General features: G+C 42.7%; 1 protein-coding gene across 5 annotated transcripts in view; it reads right to left on the bottom strand.

The window, feature by feature from the left end:
- Positions 1-24,603, bottom strand: part of RAD51C (RAD51 paralog C) — a 191,372-nt gene that overhangs the window by 27,118 nt on the left and 139,651 nt on the right. For all 5 annotated transcript variants that reach the window (XM_073615160.1, XM_073615161.1, XM_073615162.1 and 2 more), the window contains one exon: positions 12,606-12,672. In XM_073615160.1, coding sequence (XP_073471261.1) covers positions 12,606-12,672 — 67 coding nt within the window. Of the gene's footprint in view, positions 1-12,605; positions 12,673-24,603 lie in introns of those variants that run through there.

Genomic DNA, 24,603 nt, shown 5'->3' with positions numbered 1-24,603 from the left:
CAGTATGACAGACATGAATGTATGAGGCAGCTTGTAGCCTTTGTTATGTACTACAGGCAGCATGGACAAGTACAAAAGCAGAATCTCAAATATTACAGTTGTGGTGAAAAAACATAAAATGGCAAATAATTGGCAAGGCTAACATGGACTTCTGAGTGAATGTGTTGTTTCTAAAGTTGATTTAAAGTAAAACACTGTGCAAACAAAAACTATATAACTGAAATAATCCAGCTTTAACTATTTTATTTGCCAATTATTAATTCATTTTGTTCAATAAGTTTTTATTGAAAAATATTAAACAGATAACAATCACGATACAGACATCAGGAAATGAGAATCTCTATACAGTTATACAATGTCAAACTATCTAAACTGACCCTCTGTTATATACTTCTGGTCCCGAACTTATCTCGTCTGTAGTAACCACAAAGAGCAAATGGTAGGTGGTTAATAATCATATGGTACACCTTACATTTGGCATATGGGATGTTTCCCTGCATACCTTAAATGGCACGCATATAGGAAACGATTCCTAGGGTCCAGGAACCTCTGATGGCTAATTCCTAAATGTCATATCTTTAACAACACATATAAATTAAATCGAGAGAAAAAAAAAAAATTTGAGAAAAAAGAAGAAATAAGTGGAAAAAGAGAGAGCAGTAGGGAAAAGGAAAGAGAGGGGAGGGGGAAGGAGACATTTCCAGCCATTACAGTATGTCGCTCACAGGCACATTATTATAATTATTATTCTTCTTCACCCTTCAAGCATCCTTACCATCCATAATCTCAGCATATGATGACGAAAATTTAAAGATGAACCAACAGGACCATATCTTAGATGCCAATTCAGATTTGTTTCTAAGTTTTAAAGTGCTATCTTCCATGTGATATATTCTGTCTACTTCCATTAGCCATTGGCGTAATGAGGGGATCTTTTGCGGTTTCCATAATTTTGGTATAAAAGCCTTAGCAGCATTCAACAAATGGGGTGTAATTGACTTTCTGTATGATCCGATTGGTTCATCTGTACAATGAAACAATAACAACCACGGGTCATTTGAAAATTTACTGCCTTGTATTTTTTCGATCCAAAATAAGATAGTGGACCAATATGGTCTTATAAAAGGGCAAGACCACCAAATATGGGCGTGGGTTCCCGTATAACCACAGCCCCTCCAACATAGATCTGAGGTGGTTGGGAAGAACTTATGAAGTGTGGCTGGTGTATAATGCCATTTGGTTAGCATTTTATAGTTTACCTCCGCTGCCTTTGATGCAATTGATGAGACATGAGCCAGGCGGAGTATCACAGAGCGTTGTTGGTCAGAAAGCGGTTTTTGGAGATCCTGTTCCCACTTAGATAAGAAGGGTGAGTGTTCCGTTGACGATATTGATATCAAAGTGTGATAAAAGTTAAACAGAGGTTTGTCTGAAGGGAGGTCTCCTGCCAACAAGAATTCTACGGGATTCATTTCTTCTTCTGACCTTAAAGGTTGAGGTAGAGATTTTATGAATTGAGATAGTTGATGGTATTGCCATTGTTGCATAAATGGTGTAGTTGTTGTAAAAGCAGATATAGGCAAGATCTCTTTGTTCTTTACTACCTTGCCGAGTAGGAAAGACGTGTCCGCGATCCAATCACCATATTTTGAGTCCATATTCCCTGGGGGAAAGAAGTTATGACCTGTAAGTTGCATTAGCCGAGAGTTATAGGAGCAATTCTGTGGCATAACGAGTCGCAGGAAGCCAAGGAAGATTTGGTTAGTAGGGAGGTAGAAGGAGCTAACTTGCGAAACTTGTTAGGTATCCATATGAGGGGGAAAAGGTCAACTCCACTCAGGTCTATTTCCAGTTGCACCCATAGCTTGGATGATTTGTTGTATTTCCAATCCGAAATCCTATTAAGAATCGTGGCTAAATAATATTTTTTAAAGTCCGGAAGTGCCAGACTGCCTTCCGTTTTGGGTCTAATTAAACATCTGTGAGCAATACGAGGTTTTCTACGATTCCAGATAAATTTACCTATAGCAGATTGTATTATCTTAAAGAACCCAACAGGAACCTTATAAGGAAGCATTTGATATAAAAAGAGCAGCCGGGGTAATACATTTTCACAATATTAATTATTCCTAACCAGGAATGCGCCATCTGCGACCATTTTTGCAGGTCCGATCGAATGGCATTCAGCAAGGGGATATAATTTTTACGGAAAAAAGAGGCCGGGTCTGGGGTCAGGTATATTCCTAAGTATTTCATAGCGGATGGTTGCCAATAGAAAGGGAAGGACATTTGTAAACTAGTCACTGTTGCGTGAGGGATTGATATATTTAAGATTTCCGATTTAGACAAGTTAATTTTAAAGTTAGATATTTTACTAAATTGCGTAAAGGCCGTCATAAGGTTGGGTAAGGTTATGAGTGGTTGTTGTACATAAAAGAGGACGTCATCAGCGTATGCCGCATATTTGTGTTCCGTCGTACCCACTGTAATTCCATGTATGTTGGGATTGTGGCGTATTGTTGTTAGGAAGGGTTCTAGGGAAAGGGCGAATAGGATGGGGGAGAGAGGGCATCCCTGTCGTGTACCATTATAAAGAAAAAAAGGATCGCTTAACGTACCATTAATTCTTAATTGGGCTGATGGTGTTCGATATAAAGCAGAGATCTTTGCCAGCATATTTGGACCCAAGCCGAAATGCGATAACGTGGCCATGAGGTACTCCCAGTCCACCCTATCAAACGCTTTCTCCGCATCTGTAGACAGAAGAAGGGTGGGCTGGGAGCACCCACGAACATAGGATATTAGAGAAAGTGTTCTGAGCGAATTGTCTCTCGCTTCCCTCCCCGGAATAAATCCAGTTTGATCCCTAGAGACCCACTGCGGAATCAAGGGTAGAAGCCTAATGGCCAGCGCCTTGGCGTATAACTTAGCATCCAAATTCAACAGCGATATTGGGCGATAGCTACCGCACAAGGTAGGATCTTTCCCTGGTTTAGGGATTACAGTGATGTGTGCGTGGAGAGTTTCCAACCTGAAACCTCCATTATTAGGTGCTGAATTAGCGTACACTGTCAGATATGGAAGCAAGACATCTGCGAAAGCGCGGTTGTAGGCCACTGTCAGCCCATCAGGGCCGGGAGCCTTACCGTTGGCCATCGTCTTAAAGTGGGGTTCCACCCAGGGGGTCCATTAAAAAAAAAAAAAAATTAAAAGTCAGCAGCTACAAATACTGCAGCTGCTGACTTTTAATTGGACACTTACCTCTCCCAGGGTCCAACGATGCGGGGGGACGAAGCCCCGCTCGCCCCCCCTCCGCTTGTCGGCGCCGGCATTTCAACTGTGGGCGCCGGGCTGTGGCTTCACAGCCTGGCACCCACTGCGCATGCGCGAGCGGCGCCGCGCGCCGTGATTGGCCGCTCCATCACCTGGGACCTGTAATGGGTCCCAGATGATTGACAGGAGGGAGGGAGCAGAGCCGAGCCCTTCCTGTGCCGAGGGGGAAGTGATGTCACCAGCCTAGGCAAAGGAAGAGGCAGACTAGCCACCTAGCAACAGGCATTTAGAGGTAAGTGAAAAAAAAAAAAAAAAAATCCAAATTTTTTTTGTTTTTTTTTTTAGAATTTTTTAGGTATTTTGGTTTTTTTGGCTGGAACCCCACTTTAAGTGCTCCCCTGAGTTCCGCAGTGGTGAGATCATCTTCCAGTGCTTCCAGAATGGAAGATGGGAGTTTTGGCAACTTGGCTCCTGATATGTATTCCTCAATTTGTGATTTTCTAGTGCCATCGTCAGAGTGTGCGCTGCTAACCTGATATAGCTGTTGGTAGAAGGAGCAAAATTCCTTAGCTATATCCCTAGTTTTGTGTACCATTATGTCTGAGGTCGATTTGATCTTAGCAATAAATGATGCTGTTTTCTTTTGTTGTAAAGATCGGGCTAAAATTCGACTCGGTTTATTACTCCATTCGTAGTACTGTTGATCAACAATTCTACGGTGGGAAATATACTCAGAATGGAAAAGAGCTTTCAATTCTTCTCTCTTTTTGGTGAGGGAATGGAAAACTGATTTAAAGTTACTAAATTTGTGGGTCTGTTCAAGGGTTCCAATTTCTTTAATTAAGGTAGATTGCAAGTGCGTTCTCTCCCTCTTCTTCCTAGCCCCCAATTCCATAAGTTTACCTCTAATAAGAGCCCTATGGACTTCCCAAAGAGTTCCTGGTGAAGTTTTTGGGGAAACATTGTCTCTGAAATAGAGGGAGAGACTCTGCTCAATTTCTTTTACATCGATTTCATCGATTAAAAGTGAATCATTCAGTTTCCAGTTCGTGGATTTTATGGGTAAGGACGGGGATTGAATCGTCATGCTAATCGGGGAGTGATCAGATATCGTCGAGATTTCGATATGTGATCTTACCAAAATGTCTAGATAGTGATCCTGGATGTGGGAATAGTCTATCCGCGAATGGGTGTCATGGACGTGTGAATAATGTGTGTAGTCTTTTGCGCCTGGATGCATCATCCTCCATACGTCTATAAGTTGGGAGTTATGCAGTAACTTACGGATATATGCTAGGCGTCTGTGCGGGATGCATGACTTCCCCTGAGATGCGTCTACTAGTGGTTCTAGGGGAATATTTAAATCTCCCCCTAGAATAATACATCCGCGCGCAAATTCCTGTAGTTTAGTTAAAGTTGTTGTCATGAAGTCGGCTTGTCCCTGATTCGGGGCATACAAATTAGCGAGTGTACATGAAAAATCACCCAGGCTGTCCTTTATAAAGAGAAATCTACCTGAAGGGTCTGCAAGGAAATCCTCAACTGCAAATGGAGTACCCCTTCGAAACCCAATGGCCACACCTTTCACACGTCTGATAGACTATAATACCATGTTGGATATTGGTTATCAAATAAGTTAACAGGCGTAGTGTATGTTAGGTGAGTTTCCTGCAAGAAAATAATATCTCCCTGCATGCGTCGGAGTTCCCTGTACAACGAGTGTCTTTTGCCCGCAGCATGCAGTCCTTTCACATTAAGTGAAATTAGCTTAGTGTTGGCCATCGGGTTCTTTGGGGAGTCCCAACATGTGAACAAGATCTGCAAGGCTGGTGGGAGTAACCAAAAAAAAAGAGAAAAACAGGAGGGGAAGGGGGTAAAGAAGGAGAAACAGAGTGTGAAATTAAGAACATGAGAAAAAGTAAAGAGACACAGGAAAGAAAATCCTGAGTAATTTTTGCATAAAAGTGACAAAGATTTGCACGCAAAATCTTGCGGTGTAAAAACAGGGGCCCCAATGGGACCTCCCCAGCAACACAAACTCCCCCTAGGGGTCGTCCATACCACTGAGGAGATCCCCCCGTCGCCCCTTGTGGGGGGGGGGGGGGGGGGAGGGGAGTACCCATCTTAGGTAGCAAAACACGTGTGGTCTACTCGGATCCATTTGCGCGATCCAGCGCCAGCAAACTTAACAAAAACAAGTTATATAACCCATGCTTCAAGTAAGTCATGTCTTTCAGCTTTTACATCTCTAGTAAATGCTATACCTTGCACATAACATGTAAAACTAGAGCTATGACCAGACCTCTAAACAGGTATAACAAAAGTGCATGTATAATAATTAGAGAGATTTGCTGAACTCGTTACATAGCTTACTGTGACCTCCTGTAAGTGTTTAAAGACCTGAGGAATTCAGTCTGCTCCGTTAATAGAGTCCAGGTGAGCCGGGCAGCGTTTACGGGAGACTTTCTGCCACTGATCTTCAGGTGTGTGTGGCGATGTCCCAGGGATACCATCTTGCCATCCTGGGAGTTCAGGTGGTTCCATGTTGAGATCCATACAAAATGCTGGCAAGTCTTCTGGGAATCGCAAAACAGCCGTCTTCCCATCTCTATTTGCTATCAGTGCGGATGGAAACCCCCATCTGTAGTTAATGGAGGCTTTACGCAGCCTTTCTGTGAGGGGTTTTAGTGCCCTGCGTCTTTCCAATGTTTCCCTGGCCAGGTCTGGGAAAAAGGACAAAATTACTCCATCAAAGTCCAAAGTTTCTGCCTCTCTTGCTTTCTTCATGATAATCTCCTTTTCCTCAAAATAATGCAGTCTGCATATGACATCTCTCGGCGTATCGTTAGATAGATTGCGCGGGCGAAGTGCTCTATGCACCCTATCTATCTTCAGTGGGTGATCTGCCGGGTTTCTCAGAAGGGTATTAAAGATGCCACGAATAGATGCTGCCAAGTCGTCATCTCTTGTTGCCTCTGGAAGCCCTCTGATGTGTATGTTGTTCCTCCTGTTTCTATTCTCCTGGTCTTCCAGCTTATATAATGCCATTCTGTGAGCAATAAAGAGATTACGTGTAGAGGTTTGCAGGTCTCTAATGGCGGTGGCGTGTCTATCAAGCCGCTGCTCTGTCTCTTTCACTCGCTCGAGAACTTGAGCTAAGTCTGTGCGCACAGCTGAAAGTTCCTTTTTAATCACCTTTTCAAGGCCCGACAGCATCAGGGCAAGGTCAGATTTAGTGGGGAGTCCGCTCACTAGGTCCGACACCCTCGAGCCCTCCCTCGGGCTTCTTTCTCTCTCTGATCCGCACGAGGATACTGGAGACCGGTGCCTCGTCTTGGGCCTGTGGCGGGAGGCGGAGCTGACATTCATCCCACGAGGCGAGTGGCCTAGGCCATCTGACTCACCGGGATCCTCGGGTTCCATAGCGAGATACCGCTTGATAGAGCTTGCTAGAGTGGCCTTCTTGGAGTGGGATTTACCCGACCTCTTGCCCGTGCCCGTCATGTCTGCTTAGGCGCCGAGGATTATGTATAAAAGCAGGGGTAATAAGTGCCGGCGCCGGAGCTCACACAATGTACGTCTTCACCGTCTCATGTCCAGGCCACAATTATTTATTCATTTCTCAGCCTTTGTTGCAATTCACAGATCTCTGCCACACTGCACAACCAGGAAGATCACTCCACTCTGACTCTAACCTGTTATGAGAGAAATATGCGGGCTGACACTGCTGACCTATTGAAAATGCTATCTATCTGGTTGTCTCTGTATTCAACCATTTCTCAGTCAGTGACCCAAAGCAAGCATTTAGGCAGTAAAGTCAGAATTCACAATCTGCATACTTGTTCAGGATCAAAGACTCTGAAGGTAGTGAAGTTGTTTCATCAGCATTGCAACCAGGGAACTAGTGTTCAATCCACCCTGAAACACAGGTGTCCAGTCGGTGTCCATTTTTGTTAGAGGTCAGTGTGAACTCTGTAAGAAACACTGGCTTTCAGTAAATATTTTCCTAGAAGAAGATGGGAGGTCCTTCATTGTGGTCTACAGCATCTAAGCAGAGTGACATTGGCACGCTGACTATGCAGGCAACAAGGAATAGTATATCACTCTGCCCAAGATGATGCTAGGCCTGGAGCACTGGGCAGGAGATCCATGTCCCAGGTGTCTAAATATGGGAATTCCTATGGCAGAAGTTATTAAACTGTATATTAGGGGTGCACCGAATGGGTTTTTTGGTGCCGAAACCGATAATGAAAAATACACTAGGCCGAAAACCGAAACCAAAAATGACGGTTTTTAATAAATACTGTTAATTTTATATACTTTAAATAAAATGTATTTTTATCTTTTAAATAAAACTTATATACATTTTTATATAACACATTGCTAATGGTATTAGCAAAATTTCCATGCAATGCACCCCTAGCAGATATGATGCAGGAGATGGTCAGAGACTGCAGACGTGGTACAGGAGACGGTCAGAGGCTGCAGACGTGGTACAGGAGACGGTCAGAGACTATCCATTGGAGACTCATACATATATGGCTGTGTGTGTGAAAGTGCCAGGTAATCAGCAGTATACAGTATAACTTCACAGGAAAGTGAAGATGCTTTCACTGACCTACTACATTCCAGGTGTAATTTTTCTGCTGTAAGTTACAAAATGGAACAAAAGGGACCTTTTCAGTAAGACAACACAAAGGACACTTGGAAAATGCAAAGAGCAGAAATAACAGCAAGATCAGATTTCAGCTTACTGAAGTCAGTTCAGTGAAAACTTAATTCTGCTTATTTGCTATGGATTACTACACTTTGCACATAGCTCTTTGGCTTACTGGACAGACAGGTATGTATATAATTGATCCTTGTCAAAAGCTTGCTCTTTTCATACTATATACCACCCTCACCTTGTGGTTAAGAATGTAATTCATCCTTCTCATGGACTCTGAGGTGTGAGATTCAGGCAAACATTTCTCACCTCCGGACTACACTGCCCACAATGCACCGCGGCCTCCTCCCGCCCGACTCTCACCACAGACAGCCCTGACTTCCGCCGCAGGGAGGAATAGAGTGCCTGCCCTGTAACACACACAGAGATCAAGGAGAAGGGAGTGGAGGACTGGGTGCGCCAGAGGGACACTCCCGCAATGGGCGGCACCCGGTGTGGACCACGCCCCTTTTCCGGTATCGGCTGTTTTTGTCATTCGGCCGAATTACAAAAAACGCAGTTTTTGGCCGATCATTTTCGGTGCACCACTCGTATACATATATCTTATGGAGGCATTATTGCCTTGAAAATATATCAAAGTGTTGACACACCACCTTTATAGGTGAGATATGCTACTAATGGCAACCAAGGCAATGGAATGGTTTACTAAAACTGGAGAGTGCAAAATCTGGTGCAGTTCTGCATAGAAACCAATCAAATTCCAGATTTTTTTTTTTGTCAAAGCTTAATTGAACAAGCTGAAGTTAGAAGCACCAGTTTTCATAAATTAACCCTATAGTGTGAATATGTCCTTCAGGTGCACCTGTGCTCAGACTGTGGAGTTGTAAAGCTTGCTTATATTTGTGGTTGAAGGCAGTAAAAACAAACGGTTGAGCGGCAATTTTACTGCCCCTCAACTGACCCCCCTTAAAGTGGGGTTCCACCCAAAAAACAAAAATACCTGGAAAAAATCTAAAAAACAAAACAAAAAAAATTTGGATATTTTTTTTTTTTCACTTACCTCTAAATGCCTGTTGCTAGGTGGTCCCTCATAGTCTGCCTGTTCCTTTGCCTGGGCTGGTGACATCACTTCCCCCCAGGCACAGGAAGGGCTCCGCTCTGCTCCCTCCCTCCTGTCAATCATCTGGGACCCATTACAGGTCCCAGGTGATTGAGCGGCCAATCACGGCACGCGGCGCCGCTCGCGCATGCGCAGTGGGTGCCAGGCTGTGAAGCCACAGCCCGGCGCCCACAGTTGAAATGCCGGCGCCGACGAGCGGAGGGGGGGGACGAGCGGGGCCTCGATCCCTCGCATCGCTGGACCCAGGGACAGGTGAGTGTCCAATTAAAAGTCAGCAGCTGCAGTATTTGTAGCTGCTGACTTTTAATTTTTTTTTTTTTGACGGCCCCCCTGGGTGGAACTCCTCTTTAAGCTGCAAAAGCAGGACAGTGGTTTATATATTCCATAGCAAAAGTTATACCCAGTTGCATTTGGTGGGCAGTACTGCCACCAAATGCAACCCATTCAAGTAAAAAGGGCTGCATTGCAACCATGTCTCATGCACATCCGGAGTTCTGCAGAAAAATGCAGCTGCACTGCGTATCAGGCCAGCATTGTGGGGTGAACTGGCACATAGAAAACCAATGTTTTCTTTGTGCCCTTGTGGTGAATGGCGTTTATCTACTGCAGAAAAAAGGCAGCCACCGCACAGAGAGATTTACTAAAACTGGAGAGTGCAAAATCTTGTGAAGCGCTGCACAGAAACCAATCAGCTTCCAGGTTTTTTTGGTCAAAGCGTAATTGACCAAGCTGAAGTTAGAAGCTGATTACCATGCACAGCTGCACTAGATTTTGCACTCTCCAGTTTTAGTAAATCAACACCAATATGTTTTTCAGCTGTAGATTTATTTTGAGCGGTACTTCACAGTTAATATCTTTGTAATGATGTAACAAACATGTTATTTTGTCCACCTCTTATCCATATATTAATTAGAATTTAGATGGGATGATATGCATTCTAGGACGCAAAGCATTTATTACAGGTATTTATATAGCACCAACAATTATGCAGCACTTTACACTTTATATACTGTACAGTCATATCAGTCCCTGCCCTCAAGAAGCTTACTATGTAACGCAAGCCCTTTTCTCATATACCAAGGCACCCACACATACTAGGGCCAATATAGAAAGGAACCAATTAACATGTCTTTGGAATACGTATATGGTGGTGTTCTGCGCTTAGGACGGGCTTGTGACTGAACTGCAGCCCCCCAGATAAAGAAAGCCCCAAAGGTGCGATCCAGTAGTTATAAAATCTGAATTAGGGGATTGGCGCTGTTCACTAGTATGAGATAAAGAGATCCACTATAAACAAACTGCTACTCCAAGGAAAACATTTTACCCCAATTATAAATGAATGAAAAATGTAGCACAGTGTAAATGCTGTTAGAAAAATAAAAATAAGTGCTAGGAATGGTCACCAAAATGTGCAGACTACCCAAAGTAAAAAAGAATATAATACATAAAAGATATGTAAAAAATGGAACTCCAAACAATGAGTGATCGGTCAAGTGTGTGTAGAAAGTGGTTGTCAGAGTCCACTGAGAATGAATGATGTTTATGCAATAAAAAGTGCGATAAAAAATATAAGTGAGTTATACCTAAGAGTGGGGGCAAACACACTGTTGCCCACTATAAATAAGTGTGTATACTGGTGTAGCCAAATATTAAAAAATTATATTGTTTGGAAAAAATGTGTTGAAAAAATGCAAAACAAAAATAAAAAACAAAAAAACAAAGGAAAAAAACAAAGTCCAGGTAACCACAAAATTGTTATCAAAAAGCAACACAAAAACAACAAGTGCCGTGAATATTAGTTCTGTCGTTCAGTAAAACAGTTCTAGTGCAACAGGCTAGTGCATCTTCAGAGGTTACGGGTAAGTCCGTCCCAATAGTTGTATACTGTCCAGGGTGGAGTCCCCTCTAGTGCCCCCACTCACCAGAGTGCCCAACCCCTGCAGGGGTAATGAGCATGTAGATCCAAATCTGATGATCCAATCGGTCGGTGTCCCCCTCACCACCTTTTATCACTTGTGTCACCAGATCGTTCTCAGAGGACATCCATCCGGAACAGTTATCATGTGCAGGGAGAAGAGAAGAGCCTCATAGTGTAATTCCGAAAGTAAATTTATTAAACTTAAGCTCACAACAGGAATAAATAAAATCCAAAGATTAAAACAAATAGAAACAAATGGCACTCTGCCGGCTGACTCCACGTGAGAAGCCGCAGACAGAGCAGTGTGAGCGGCGTGCGTTCCCATCGGCAGACGGCTGTGGAACGCACGCCGCTCACACTGCTCTGTCTGCGGCTTCTCACGTGGAGTCAGCCGGCAGAGTGCCATTTGTTTCTATTTGTTTTAATCTTTGGATTTTATTTATTCCTGTTGTGAGCTTAAGTTTAATAAATTTACTTTCGGAATTACACTATGAGGCTCTTCTCTTCTCCCTGCACATGATAACTGTTCCGGATGGATGTCCTCTGAGAACGATCTGGTGACACAAGTGATAAAAGGTGGTGAGGGGGACACCGACCGATTGGATCATCAGATTTGGATCTACATGCTCATTACCCCTGCAGGGGTTGGGCACTCTGGTGAGTGGGGGCACTAGAGGGGACTCCACCCTGGACAGTATACAACTATTGGGACGGACTTACCCGTAACCTCTGAAGATGCACTAGCCTGTTGCACTAGAACTGTTTTACTGAACGACAGAACTAATATTCACGGCACTTGTTGTTTTTGTGTTGCTTTTTGATAACAATTTTGTGGTTACCTGGACTTTGTTTTTTTCCTATGTTTTTTTGTTTTTTTGTTTTTTATTTTTGTTTTGCATTTTTTTCAACACATTTTTTCCAAACAATATAATTTTTTAATATTTGGCTACACCAGTATACACACTTATTTATAGTGGGCAACAGTGTGTTTGCCCCCACTCTTAGGTATAACTCACTTATATTTTTTATCGCACTTTTTATTGCATAAACATCATTCATTCTCAGTGGACTCTGACAACCACTTTCTACACACACTTGACCGATCACTCATTGTTTGGAGTTCCATTTTTTACATATCTTTTATGTATTATATTCTTTTTTACTTTGGGTAGTCTGCACATTTTGGTGACCATTCCTAGCACTTATTTTTCTTTTTCTAACAGCATTTACACTGTGCTACATTTTTCATTCATTTATAATTGGGGTAAAATGTTTTCCTTGGAGTAGCAGTTTGTTTATAGTGGATCTCTTTATCTCATACTAGTGAACAGCGCCAATCCCCTAATTCAGATTTTATGTCTTTGGAATGTGGGAGGAAACGGTTTGCCTGAAGGCACATAGAAAACATGCTAACTCCATGCAGAAAAGTGTCATGATGGGGATTCAAACCGAGGACCCCAGTAGACTATGTGAATCATATTATGAGTAGCAGTTGTTACTGACAGGAATACATTTTTACAAAAACAGCTACCACATTTAGCTTAGATTATTTATTGCATATGCTACTATATTGAAATGTGCATTTATACAGTTGCTTATATAGAGTTTTGTTTATAACCACAACATACCTAAAGCGGGTACCAAACAGGACTCTCTGGGTCCAATTCTTGTAGTCATCTGGTTTGTTAAGATTACCTGTAGGGGAAAAAAAACCCACATAAATATCACTAGCAGTTGTGTTCCAATACCACCAGATTACAGGAAAATTGAACTGGGGATGGACAACCAGCAATCTCTCGATGAAGGACTAAAATACTGAATGGAAAAACTTATTCCATGTATGCCTCTCAAGGTAAATTTACTTTTTGACTAGAATATTCCTTTAAACAAACAGTTTGGATAATTATGGTAATACATCAAGTATTGGGTGAACCATTACAATGAAATTGTAAGGGTTGCTTGCTATAAAAAAACCTGAATCTTACAAGGTATATGTCTCGTTTTTATATGGCTGCGAATTTGATTTGGCTGGCAATTAAAAAAAAATGTAGGTACTGTCACACACACACACACATACGGCGTGTATGTATATATACACATATACAGTTGTGCTCATAAGTTTACATACCCTGGCAGAATTTATGATTTCTTGGGCATTTTTCAGAGAATATGAACAATACAAACACATTTCTTTTACTCATGGTTAGTGTTTGGCTGAAGTCATTTATTATAAATCAACTGTGTTTACTCTTTTTAAATTATAATGACAACAGAAAGTTTACATACCCTGGAATGTTTGGCCTTGGTACAGACACAGAAGGTGACACAGTTTAAAATTGTCAATTAAAGGCCAATTTCCCACATTTGTGGCTTTTAAATCACCATTAGTGTCTGTGTATAAAAAGTCAATGAGTTTGTTAGCTCTCACACGAATGCACTAAGCAAGCTAGACACAAGGAGGTAGAAAAGAACAGTCAAAAGACCTGTGGAACAAGGTAATTAAACTTTACAAACATGGAAAAGGATATAAAAAGATATCCAAAGCCTTGAATATGCCAGCCAGTACTTTTTAATCACGTAGGTTGAAAATGATAGGCTCTTTTGATACCAAGCCAAGGTCAGGTAGACCAGGAAAGATTGCAGCCACAACTGGCAGAATAATTTCCCAGGATACAAAGAAAAACCCACAGGTAACCTCGGGAGAAATACAGGCTGCTCTCCAAAAAGACGGTGTGGTTGTTTTTAAGGCGCACAATTCAACGATACTTGAACAAAAAAGAGCTACATGGTGAGGCTGCCAGAAGAAGCCTTTACTGCGCCAATGCCACAAAAAAGCCAATGAGGCATGTTAAGATGTTGTTGGGCATATTGTAACCAGGCATTTTTGTGGAACTTGTACAGTAAAGGCTTCTTTCTGGCAACTTGACCATGCAGCTCTCTTTTGTTCAAGTATCATCGTATTGTGCTTAAAAACAACCACACCATCTTTTTCCAGAGCAGCCAGTATTTCTCCTGAGGTTACCTGTGGGTTTTTCTTCATATCCCGAACAGTTCCTCTGGCAGTTGTGGCTGAAATGTTTCTTGATCTACCTGACCTTGGCTTGGTAGCAAGAGATCCCCAAATTTTCCACTTCTTATTAAGTGATTGAACAGTACTGACTGGCATATTCAAGTTTTTGTTTATCTTTGTATATCCTTTTCCATCTTTGTAAAGTTTCATTACCTTGTCACGCAGATCTTTTAACTGTTCTTTTTCTACCTCCTCATGGCTTAGTGTCTAGTCTGCTTAGTGCATCCATGTGAGAGCTAACAAACTCATTGACTATTTAGACACAGTCACTAATTATGATTTAAAAAGCCACAAATGTGGGAAATTAACCTTTAATTGCAATTTTAACCTGTTTGTGCCACCTTTTGTGTCTATACCAAGGCCAAACATTCCAGGGCATGTAAACTTTTGATCAGGGTCATTTGGGTAGTTTCTATTCTGTTTATGTTGACTGTTAATAAATGGCTTCAGACAAACACTAAACCATGAGTGAAAGAAATATGTTTTTGTGTTAACATTCATATTCTCTGAAAATTGCCCAAGAAATCATACATTTCTGCCAGGGTATGTAAACTCATGAGCACAACTGTGTGTGTATATTATGTATATATACCCTGTTTCCCCGAAAATAACACAGTGTCTTATATTATTTTTTGCTCCCAAAGATGCGCTAGGTCTTATTTTCAGGGGATGTCTTATTTTTCAATGAAGAAGAATACGGTACACATTTTTTGTTGAACAAAAAAAAGTAAATTTATTACCTGTATACGGTACGGTAGTAGTGGTCATCACAAACCAGCATAACCAGACAAACTGTGAATCCTACGGTATCAAGAATTTCTTGTTACTACCATTTCCATGTACAGCAATCTATGGTACATTTACTGATACTGATATTTACTGGTACCGTATGAACACAAAGTAAGATTTATTCAACGACAGTCATGTCATCATCTTCTGGAACATCATCATAACAATCCAAACCCTGAATTTCCTGGTGAATTTCTTGTGACTCCATTTCTTTCAGAATCAGTGGACCAAATCTCTCATGTTTAGCAATAGCACTGTCCTTAAATGAGTACTTCTTGTCAAGGTAGCCTGCTCGTAGCGCATTTGCAATGCAACTGTCAGTGATTTTCTCCCATGAACCTCTTGCAGTTTAGGTTTCACAAAGTTTCCACGCTGATTTCTCTCCATTCTATTTTCAATGTAGTCGTTAATTTCCATGCGCAAATTGTCCTTGAATGGCTTGTTTATTGCAATATCAAGAGTCTGGAGATAGGCCATCATTCCTGCGGGAATCATTATTTGATCTATTTTTCTTTCGTGAAGAAATTTCTTCATGTCTTTAGCGCGGTGAGTGCTGGCTGCATCCCAGACTAGCAGACCTCTTTGGCTCCCTCGCATAACAAGCGGCAGCATTAAATCGACCCACTTCGTTATAACTGCTTGTGTGGCCCAGGCTTTTTCAGTTTCAAGAATAAAAATGCCCGAAACACGTTCAATCTTTTCCTTCTTGCCCTTAGAAATGATTAAAGGTGGGATTTTAGTGCCATCCAGACGAATTGCCAAAATACAGGTAACACGTGCACTTTCGTAAGCAGTGGAGGGAATGTACACTGAGGAGACACCCCGCTGTTCAATTGTTGTTTGAGAGGATTGGCCCATAAACACTGCAGTTTCATCCATAGCAATCATGTTGGAAAGATTGTATTTAGAGAAGTCAGCATCATCAATAAAGGACTTAAATGCAAGTGCTCGCTGAATAACTTGAGCATCTTCCAGCCTAAACAGTGTTGTGGATCTTCTTAAAGACAGTTCACTTCGCTGAAGGAAATTATCCAGCCAGTGTTGTGATGCTTTGAAGTCTTCGGGGGCTATGTCAAACTGTGGTGCCATTGCAAGAGCAAATTCTTGAATCTGAGCCCTATTCACAACCAAAGCCTTTGCTCTCCTGTCAACAACCCATTCACAGATTAGGTCTTCCAGCTCAGAAAATAATGGTTGCCGACCTGATCCACACTTGCGCTTTTTAGCATTTCCCTTGTCCACTTGTTCAATGAGGTTACCGTACTCTGCTCGCCATTTTCGGACCAATCGGATATTCAACATCTTCTCTTTGCAGAAAGCAGTAAGATTTTGGCCCCAAGAGTCTTCCACGATTCCTTGCTTGTACTCCATGGAGTAGCTCTTTCTTTTTGCGCTCATGTCTAGGGGTAAAAATATACGGTACCAGCACTGTTTACCAGTATTTCTTGTATCAGCAGAAAAGCAGTCACCCCCTAAAGTGACACACTGGATCAGAGTGGGGATTGAAATTGGGGGATCACTTAAAATGACACAGGGGTGATCAGAGGGGGGAATCAATAAAAATGGCACAGGAGGATCAGAGGGGGGATTACCATTTTAGAACCTCCTGTGCCATTTTGATTCCCCCCTTCTGATCCTCCTGTGCTGATTTGATTCCCCCCCCTCAAATCCACCATGTATCATTTTAAGTCATTTTAAGCCCCCCTCCCCCCACCCCTGTGCCAGTGGACAGTTTAGTCTCTCCATCCTCCCACCTTCACCAGACATCCCCCCCACACCTCAGTCACCCCTGTGCCGATTTGATTCCCCCCCTCAAATCCACCATGTGTCATTTTAAGTCCCCCTCCCCCCACCCCTGTGCCAGTGGACAGTTTAGTCTCTCCCCCCTCCCACCTTCACCAGACATCCCCCCCACACCTCAGTCACGGCGAGATACACACAATGTGTCTCCTGTGTCTGGCAGCGGCGGCGCGGGCTCTCTGACGGGCGACGTTCCCCTGCGCAACATCAGGGACGTTGCTCGTCATCCAGAGAGCCCGCCGCAGCTCACTGATTTGAAGAGACCTGAACAGCTGCGGCCAGTGAGCTGTGTGGCGGTGCCTGCCGCTACCGTACGAGAGTCTAGAGTCAGATGCCTTATGTTCGGGGGGTACCTTACGCTATGTTCGGTGGATGCCTTATTATCGGTGGATGCCCTATTATCGGTGGATGCCTTATTATCGGGGAGGTCTTATTATCGGGGAGGTCTTATTATCGGGGGGATGCCTTATATTACAACGAGAGGCGAAACTGTAAGTAGGTCTTATTTTCGGAGGATGTCTTATTTTCGGGGAAACACGGTATATATATATATATATATATATATATATATATATATATATATATATATATATATATATATATATATATTTTATACATACACGCACACACATATATATTTCTTCTTTCCCTATGCTGCAATGGTACTGTAAAGCAGAAAAAACTAAATTTTTTAAAATAAATTAACCCCTCCCAAAAAAAAATGGACCCTGCTTCTTTAAAGCATGTTATATTTCACAGTGCTTGTCCTGTGTCATTTGTCCCCCTATAACACCTAAAAAACCTGGCTCATCCTAACAGTTTCTCTCCAACCCTCTGTAAGCTGACCACAGTGTATCATGGCTGCTGAGACCAGACACCGTGGTCATTTGTGCCTCTGTCATCAGCAGCCTGCTATCTGCTTTCCTCTCTGCTCCTGTGTCCTCCTCCCCCTCCCCTCTCTGTCTTGTGTGTGAGCCGCCCCTCCCCCCTTCCTTCTGCTCTCATAACACTAACCTGTATACACAATCAGCACTACCTCCTATTCCAGTGTCCCCCTCTGTGAATGATTTATAAATATAAATGCTGTAAATACCTCATTTAAGAGCTAAGATTGAGATCACATGAACAGCCAGCTCTCTCCTCCTCCCCATTCATATTTCCCTCGATCCTGACTGGTCCCCGAATTCCTACCACTAAAAAACGACGTCAACAGAGGAATCTCAGCCCCCTGCATCTCTCAGAGTAGAAAAGAAGAAACGCTGGCCAGTCATGTGATCACAATCTCAGCAGTGAAATTAGGTATTTGCAGCATTTATTTTTATAAACCATACACAGGAGGGGGATACTACAATAGGAGGCAGTGCTGATGGTGTATACAAGTTAGAGTGGCTTAACATCCACTTTAAGTGCTACTAATGGCCATCATCCATATTGTGCACATGATCTATCAGCACTAACAATTTTGTGTTTTTTTAATTTTGGATGTACAATAGATACATTTTTTAACTTTGATATCAATAAAATTGTGTATTTTTATTATAATTGTTGACTCTATGTGTGACCTGTAAAGTCTGAGATCTTTCTTATTTGTTTCTCCAGAAAATACAAAGTCAACACATCCAGATCCAGCCATCATTTAGGTACGACTTGCAAAAATATGTGTGCTGATTAGGTCAATTTTATTGTATCCAACTCAGGGGGTTAGCGGCTCACACCCATGTTCAACTTATATGGTTTTCCAATCCTTATGTTATGGGCTGACCCTATGAACTGTACTGACTGAGTTTTCTTCTGATTCTACCTGTTTGTATGATGTTTAAAGTATATAAAAGCAAAACTTACTAAACTGCTAGCACTGATAAAATACAGGGACTGTGCGTTAGAAAGGAAGAAGGGGGGCATGCCAGAGCTTAAAGTGATTGTAAACGATCACCTTGTAAAACAACCCATTCGGTTTAAAATTGAAACAAAAAGGCACAACATTTGTGTATACATAACAAAACATTATAAATACCTTTTTTCCCTTTTTTATACAAGTGATAATCATTCTTTGTTCTCAGCTGCATAAGAGCTGGGGGAGGAGAAGCAGCAGCACACTGAACTTTGCAATGAAAGGCTGTGAAGGGGGTGTGTATCAGGATAAGTCTGATCATTTGAGGAGAGCACACTAAGTTTCCAGCATAGCTATGGGACTGACCACGCTGTGTTCTCCTACATAGCATGGTCAGTTTTTAAAAGGAAAGCAGAGGGACTGTCAGGAATGCCCGGGATTTCACACAAATGAAGTAATACAAGGAGAACAGGATACTTTTTCAAAGAAGTACATGGTACAGCAGGCACATATCAGGAATATGACATGTTGGGGTAACAAACACATTAACTTTGTTAGCTGAAGTAAAGATTTGTATAAATGTATACCCTTGCATTAAATATGCAAGCACCTCTATGTCCACAGTTTAGCAAGTTATATCAGTGCAGGGTAATTATATGTAGAAATTGATTTTTTTTGTCAAAATAGAAATGATGCTCTGTGAATTTAAAACACATATTAAGTCAGAAACACTGCTCTCCTACCAGTTCTATAATATCTTAATTGTTGCAGAAATGATGATATAAGCTGAGACAGTGCTGATGTCAATTGTGCTTACTATTTTTTATAACATGGGCTCTATGGCACAAACTGCTGAGTCTTTTAAAAGAATCAGTGGGGAAATACCATCTGTCAAACTGGTTAACCCCTTACAGAATATCAAAGGGAAAGCAGATGCACACATTCTTAAAATAATGAAAAAGTGGCAGTTATTTATAATATGACTAATGAGTAAGCCCTTTGCTAATATATGTACTATGTACTTTCTGTTCTGACAGAAACTTTAACTCCGGCATCAGGTCTCTGGTAAAGTAGTGTGAATAGATTGGTTGGGACAGCCTGTTTTGCTTTTTCGGCAGAAAAAAGCTGGATGTGCAGACTATAAAATTTTTGTTGGATGTGAACTCAACGTCTGATTTTCGTTTCATTAGTGCGGTTTTCATACAAAAAACAAACATAAGAGCAAGACTACGCATGCTCAGAAACGAAAGAATACATACAAAACTATTCAACACATTACATCACTTCTGACGTATTCTGTCGTACGAAAATGTTTGTATTGTAAGTAACCTCTTCACTTTCGACATGAGACTAGCATGCCACAAAAAACAGACGTTCGGTCGTTCGAAAATCTGAGCGTGCGTATGAGGCTTTAGTCTGTAGGGTTCAATTTTGAGCTGGGAAGGCTGTCTACAAGGTTTAGGAGTATGTCTATGAAAATGTTTGACCATTCTTCCAGAAGCACACCTGTGAGGTCAGGCACTGATGTGGACAAGAAGGCCCGGCTCACAGTCTCAGCTCAAATTCATCCCAAAGGTGTTCTACAGGGTTAAGGTCAGGACTCTGTGCAGGCCAGTCTAGTTCCTCCACCCCAAACTATCTCATTTATGTCTTTATGGTCCTTGATTGTGCACTGGTGCGCAGTCATGTTTGAACAGGAAGGGGCCATCCCCAAACTGTTCCCACAAAGTTGGGAGCATGAAATTGTCCAAAATGTCTTGGAATGCTGATGCCTTTAGAATTCCCTTCACTGGAACTAAGGGGCCAAGCCTAACCACTGAAAAACAACCCCAGCCTCTAATCCCCCCTCCACCGAATGATTTGGACCAGTGCACAAAGCAAGGTCCATAAAGACAGGATGAGCGAGTTTGGGCTGGAGGAACTTGACTGGCCTGCACAGAGTCCTGGCCTCAACCAGATAGAACACCTTTGGCCTGGGAGGAAATGGTAAAGATTACATATTCTAGCTCCTGGGAAAAACTCCATGGGTCCTTCTGGTTCAGCCTCTTGGTAATTGGCTTTCTTGGCATGGCTGTAAAGTTTCATAAAGTCCACCATCGCACCTGAAAGACCTATCTTGCTTGGAGCAAGTCAAGGAATTTTCATCCTAGAAAAGTACTCAGCAGAACATATTCTATCCTTTTTCTAAACTGGTCTGGACCAGCATTTGTCTTTGAGTACCATTAGGGATAAATCTCAGCCTTGGCCTGTTTCTGAGTCCTTTTGGCTCCTGACCTCAATCCAACAGAACACCTTTAGGATAAACTAGAACAGAGACTGCAAGCCAGGCCTTCTTGTCTACAACAGTGCCTGACCTAACAAATTAACTTCTAGAACAGTCAAACATTCCCATAAACACACTCATAAACCTTGTGGACAGCCTTCCCAGAATAGTTGAAGCGGCTATAGCTGTAAAGGGTGGGCCAACTCAGTACTGAACCCTACAGACTAAGACTGGGATGCTATTAAAGTTCATGTGCGTGTAATGTCAGGCGTCCCAATACTTTTGGTAATATAGTGTAGCGCCCTGCTCCTGTTGATCAGGCGCTTGCATGTAAATTTAGGGGGTTATCTGTTCTGTATATAGTTTAGATTTAATCTGTGGCTAAATTAGCTTCTATTCCAGCATTGGCTGTGTTGCGTGTAGTTCCACACTGTTGTCTGTAGGTGTCGTCACCACAGGTCAGTGTTGGAAGAGCAACAGGCTGAAGTGTATTGAGTGCTCTTTTTTCTCAGAAGTAACACAGCAAAGGTGGTCCACCGCTGTGCATTCTGGGAAAGGGTACTTAAGGTGCAGACGCCAGGTGCAGGGCTCTCTTGCCTTCTGGCTCTCCTGGCCTAAGGTATGTGACAACTTCTTTCCTGTCTCGGGACCACGCTGGCCAGAGGCTATGTTGCTGTTGTCTGGGGCCTACTGGTTCAGAGGTGGTCCTGTACTGTCTGTCCTGCGGGAAGAAGCCAAGCAATTGAAAGATCCAGGGGGGGACTCATCTTGGAGAGGACCGTGCGTAAAGCTGGTAACTCAGGAAGAGCCTGGTGACTCAATTGGAGGATGCATCTTAACTAACCTACCACACAGTACTGCCGGGTCGGCTTAAATGTTCTGTTACTGTGTTGCTATTCATCTAATACTACATCCTGTGGCAGAGGATTGTTCATCTAATACTACATCCTGTGGCAGAGGATCGTACAACCATTTTGTTCTGCTCAAGTCTGTGGCAGAAACTTTTCGTCCGTGCGCCATTCCGGCTGCTAGGTCAGTAAGAGAGACCTATCCGGGTGGGCAAAGATCTGTAGACTGAAAGTGTGTTTGTCCTCAGGATCTTAAATTCCTCAGTGATCTGCATAAGGTATTTGAATTCTCCTGCAACTTCATTTCTACCTCTTTACTGCTACTTCCTAAAATAAGTTTTGCAATAAAGCATTGGAAGCAGAACAAAGTGACTGGTGCATACATTGGTGGGCGTAAGGCCTAATATAGACTCTAAGTCCTGTATATGGTGGAAATACAGGTAAGAGGGTGATGGCAAAGACCCGAATAAAATCAGCCGCTCCTTCGGGGGTCAGCGCTACATAATGTATCTCTTTCCACAGAGAAATGGAAGGGATCCATTGCTTTTATAGATTTTTACATATCTATGGGCCAAGTAGGAGTAGATGTTACAACACATCCTGATGTAGTATGGAGGGGAGATCACCACAGTGAAAATGTACCTACCTTTGCTAAAAAATTAAAAGTCATTCATACAATTAAGTGGTACGATATGATTGCTGCCTATTGTAGCAGTAAATGCCAGCCACTGAGTCATGTATTTCTATATTTAAGCTTGAACAACAGATATGATGCAGCATACTGGAAAATTTCTTACAAGAATATGATACTTGTTATTACCCAGCTATTACCCATACACTCCTACATTATTACAAAGTGTACGCCTGAAAAAGAGGGCATACCCTGAATGTAGGAGTATGAAAAATGTATGATGTGTAAATAATGAAGATTTGGGGGAAACGGGTGAGTGGGAACCCCGAATGCGAGCCGACCCAGGAACACGCAGAGGAGGAGGGATATGTCTCATCGCCAACATTTGTTTCATTTTTAAAACCATAAAAAAAGTTGTACATATGAAAAAATTTAAACGGAAGTGGAATTGAAAGAGAATATTTCACCAGAAAAGAGTGCCTAAAATTTATATCCATTAACGGTTTGATACCAAAATTACTACAACATACTAAATTAATGGTGGGTGAAGCCATGCTTAATAATCATGTAAAGAGTCTAAGCACAGTAGGGACTAGAAATCCTGACTCCATGCAGCTTTCTCGTGTAGAGTTGGTGATTTAACCACTTACCAACCGGCCCATAGCCGAATGACGGCTGCAGGGCGGTTGGATAACTCTGGGAGGACGTACTATGACGTCCTCCCAGAATTCCCCTCTCGTGCGTCCCCTGGGGCGCGCACCCGAACACATCTGTGACCGCCGGGTCCAGAGGACCCGGCGCATCACGGATCCCGGGAAATGGCCGCTGATCGCGGCCGTTTACCATGTGATTGCGCCGTCAAATGACGGCGCGATCACATGTAAACAGACCGACGTCATCTGATGATGCCGGTTCCTCTCCTCCCCTCCTGTGTACCGATCGGTACACAGTGAGCGGGGAGGGGGATGGATGGATGTCTGCAGCGCTGTGGGCTGTATGTGTAGTGCCCACAGTGCTGCACAGAGACATCCAGCCATCCATCCATCCATGCTCAGCCATCCCTCATTACTATGCAATGCTGTGCAATACTCTGCAATACCCCCACAATACTCTGCAATGCTGTGCAATACTCTGCAATACCCCCACAATACTCTGCAATGCTGTGCAATACTCTGCAATGCTGTGCAATATTCTGCAATGCTGTGCAATACTCTGCAATACCCCCACAATACTCTGCAATGCTGTGCAATACTCTGCAATACCCCCACAATACTCTGCAATGCTGTGTAATTCTCTGCAATGCTGTGTAATACTCTGCAATGCTGTGTAATACTCTGCAATGCCCCCACAATACTCTGCAATGCCCCCACAATACTCTGCAATGCCCCCACAATACTCTGCAATGCCCCCACAATACTCTGCAATACTCTGCAATGCCCCCCCAATACTCTGCCATGCCCCCCAATACTCTGCCATGCCCCTGCCATGCCCCCGCCATACTCCGCAATACCCCGCCATACCCTGCCATACCCTGCCATGCTGAGCCATGCTCAGCTGTACTCGCCCTCTGTATGTGGCCAGGCTGTGGAAGTCTCACACATGTGGTATCGCCGTACTCAGGAGGAGCAGGAGAATATATTTTGGGGTGTCATTTTTGGTATGTACATGTTATGTGGTAGAAATATTGTATAAAATGGACAACTTTGTGTTAAAAAAAAAAAAAAAAGCGTTTTAACCACTTCCCGCCCGCTGGCCGTCATACAACGTCCTTGACTTTGTGCGGAGATATCTGAATGATGGTTGCAGCTACAGGCATCATTCAGATATCAGCTTTTTCAGCCGGCGATTCCCTACACCATGAGAATGATCATAGCAGCTGTTCCACTGCTTGATCGTTCTTACAGGAGGCGAGAGGGGATGTCCCCCCCTCCCGCGCTTCTACCGACTCACCGCTACGATCGAAGCCAGGATCGTTTTTTTTTTTTTTTAATTTCAGGCTTCCCAGCCTAGAGGTGAAATGTGGGGTCTTATTGACCCCATATCTCACTGTAAAGAGGACCTGTCATGCCATATTCCTATTACAAGGATGTTTACATTCCTTGTAATAGGAATAAAAGTGGTCAATTTTTTTTTTTTTCTGGAAAAAAGCATCAAACTAAAATAAATAAAGTAAAATGAACAATAAAAAAAAAAAAAAAAATTTTAAAGTGCCCCTGTCTCTGTGTGCTCGCATGCAGAAGCGAACGCATATGTAAGTCCCGCCCACATATGAAAACGGTGTTCAAACCACACATGTGAGGTATCGCTGCGATCGGTAGAGCGAGAGCAATAATTTTGGCCCCAGACCTCCTCTGTAACTCAAAACATGTAACCAGTAAAAAATTTTAAAGCGTC

The sequence above is a fragment of the Aquarana catesbeiana genome, linkage group LG02, assembly GCF_042186555.1.
Source record: "Aquarana catesbeiana isolate 2022-GZ linkage group LG02, ASM4218655v1, whole genome shotgun sequence".
Classification (NCBI taxonomy): Eukaryota; Metazoa; Chordata; class Amphibia; order Anura; family Ranidae; genus Aquarana; species Aquarana catesbeiana.
Note: the sequence above shows the minus strand (reverse complement) of the source record. Positions and strands in the feature narration are given on the sequence as shown.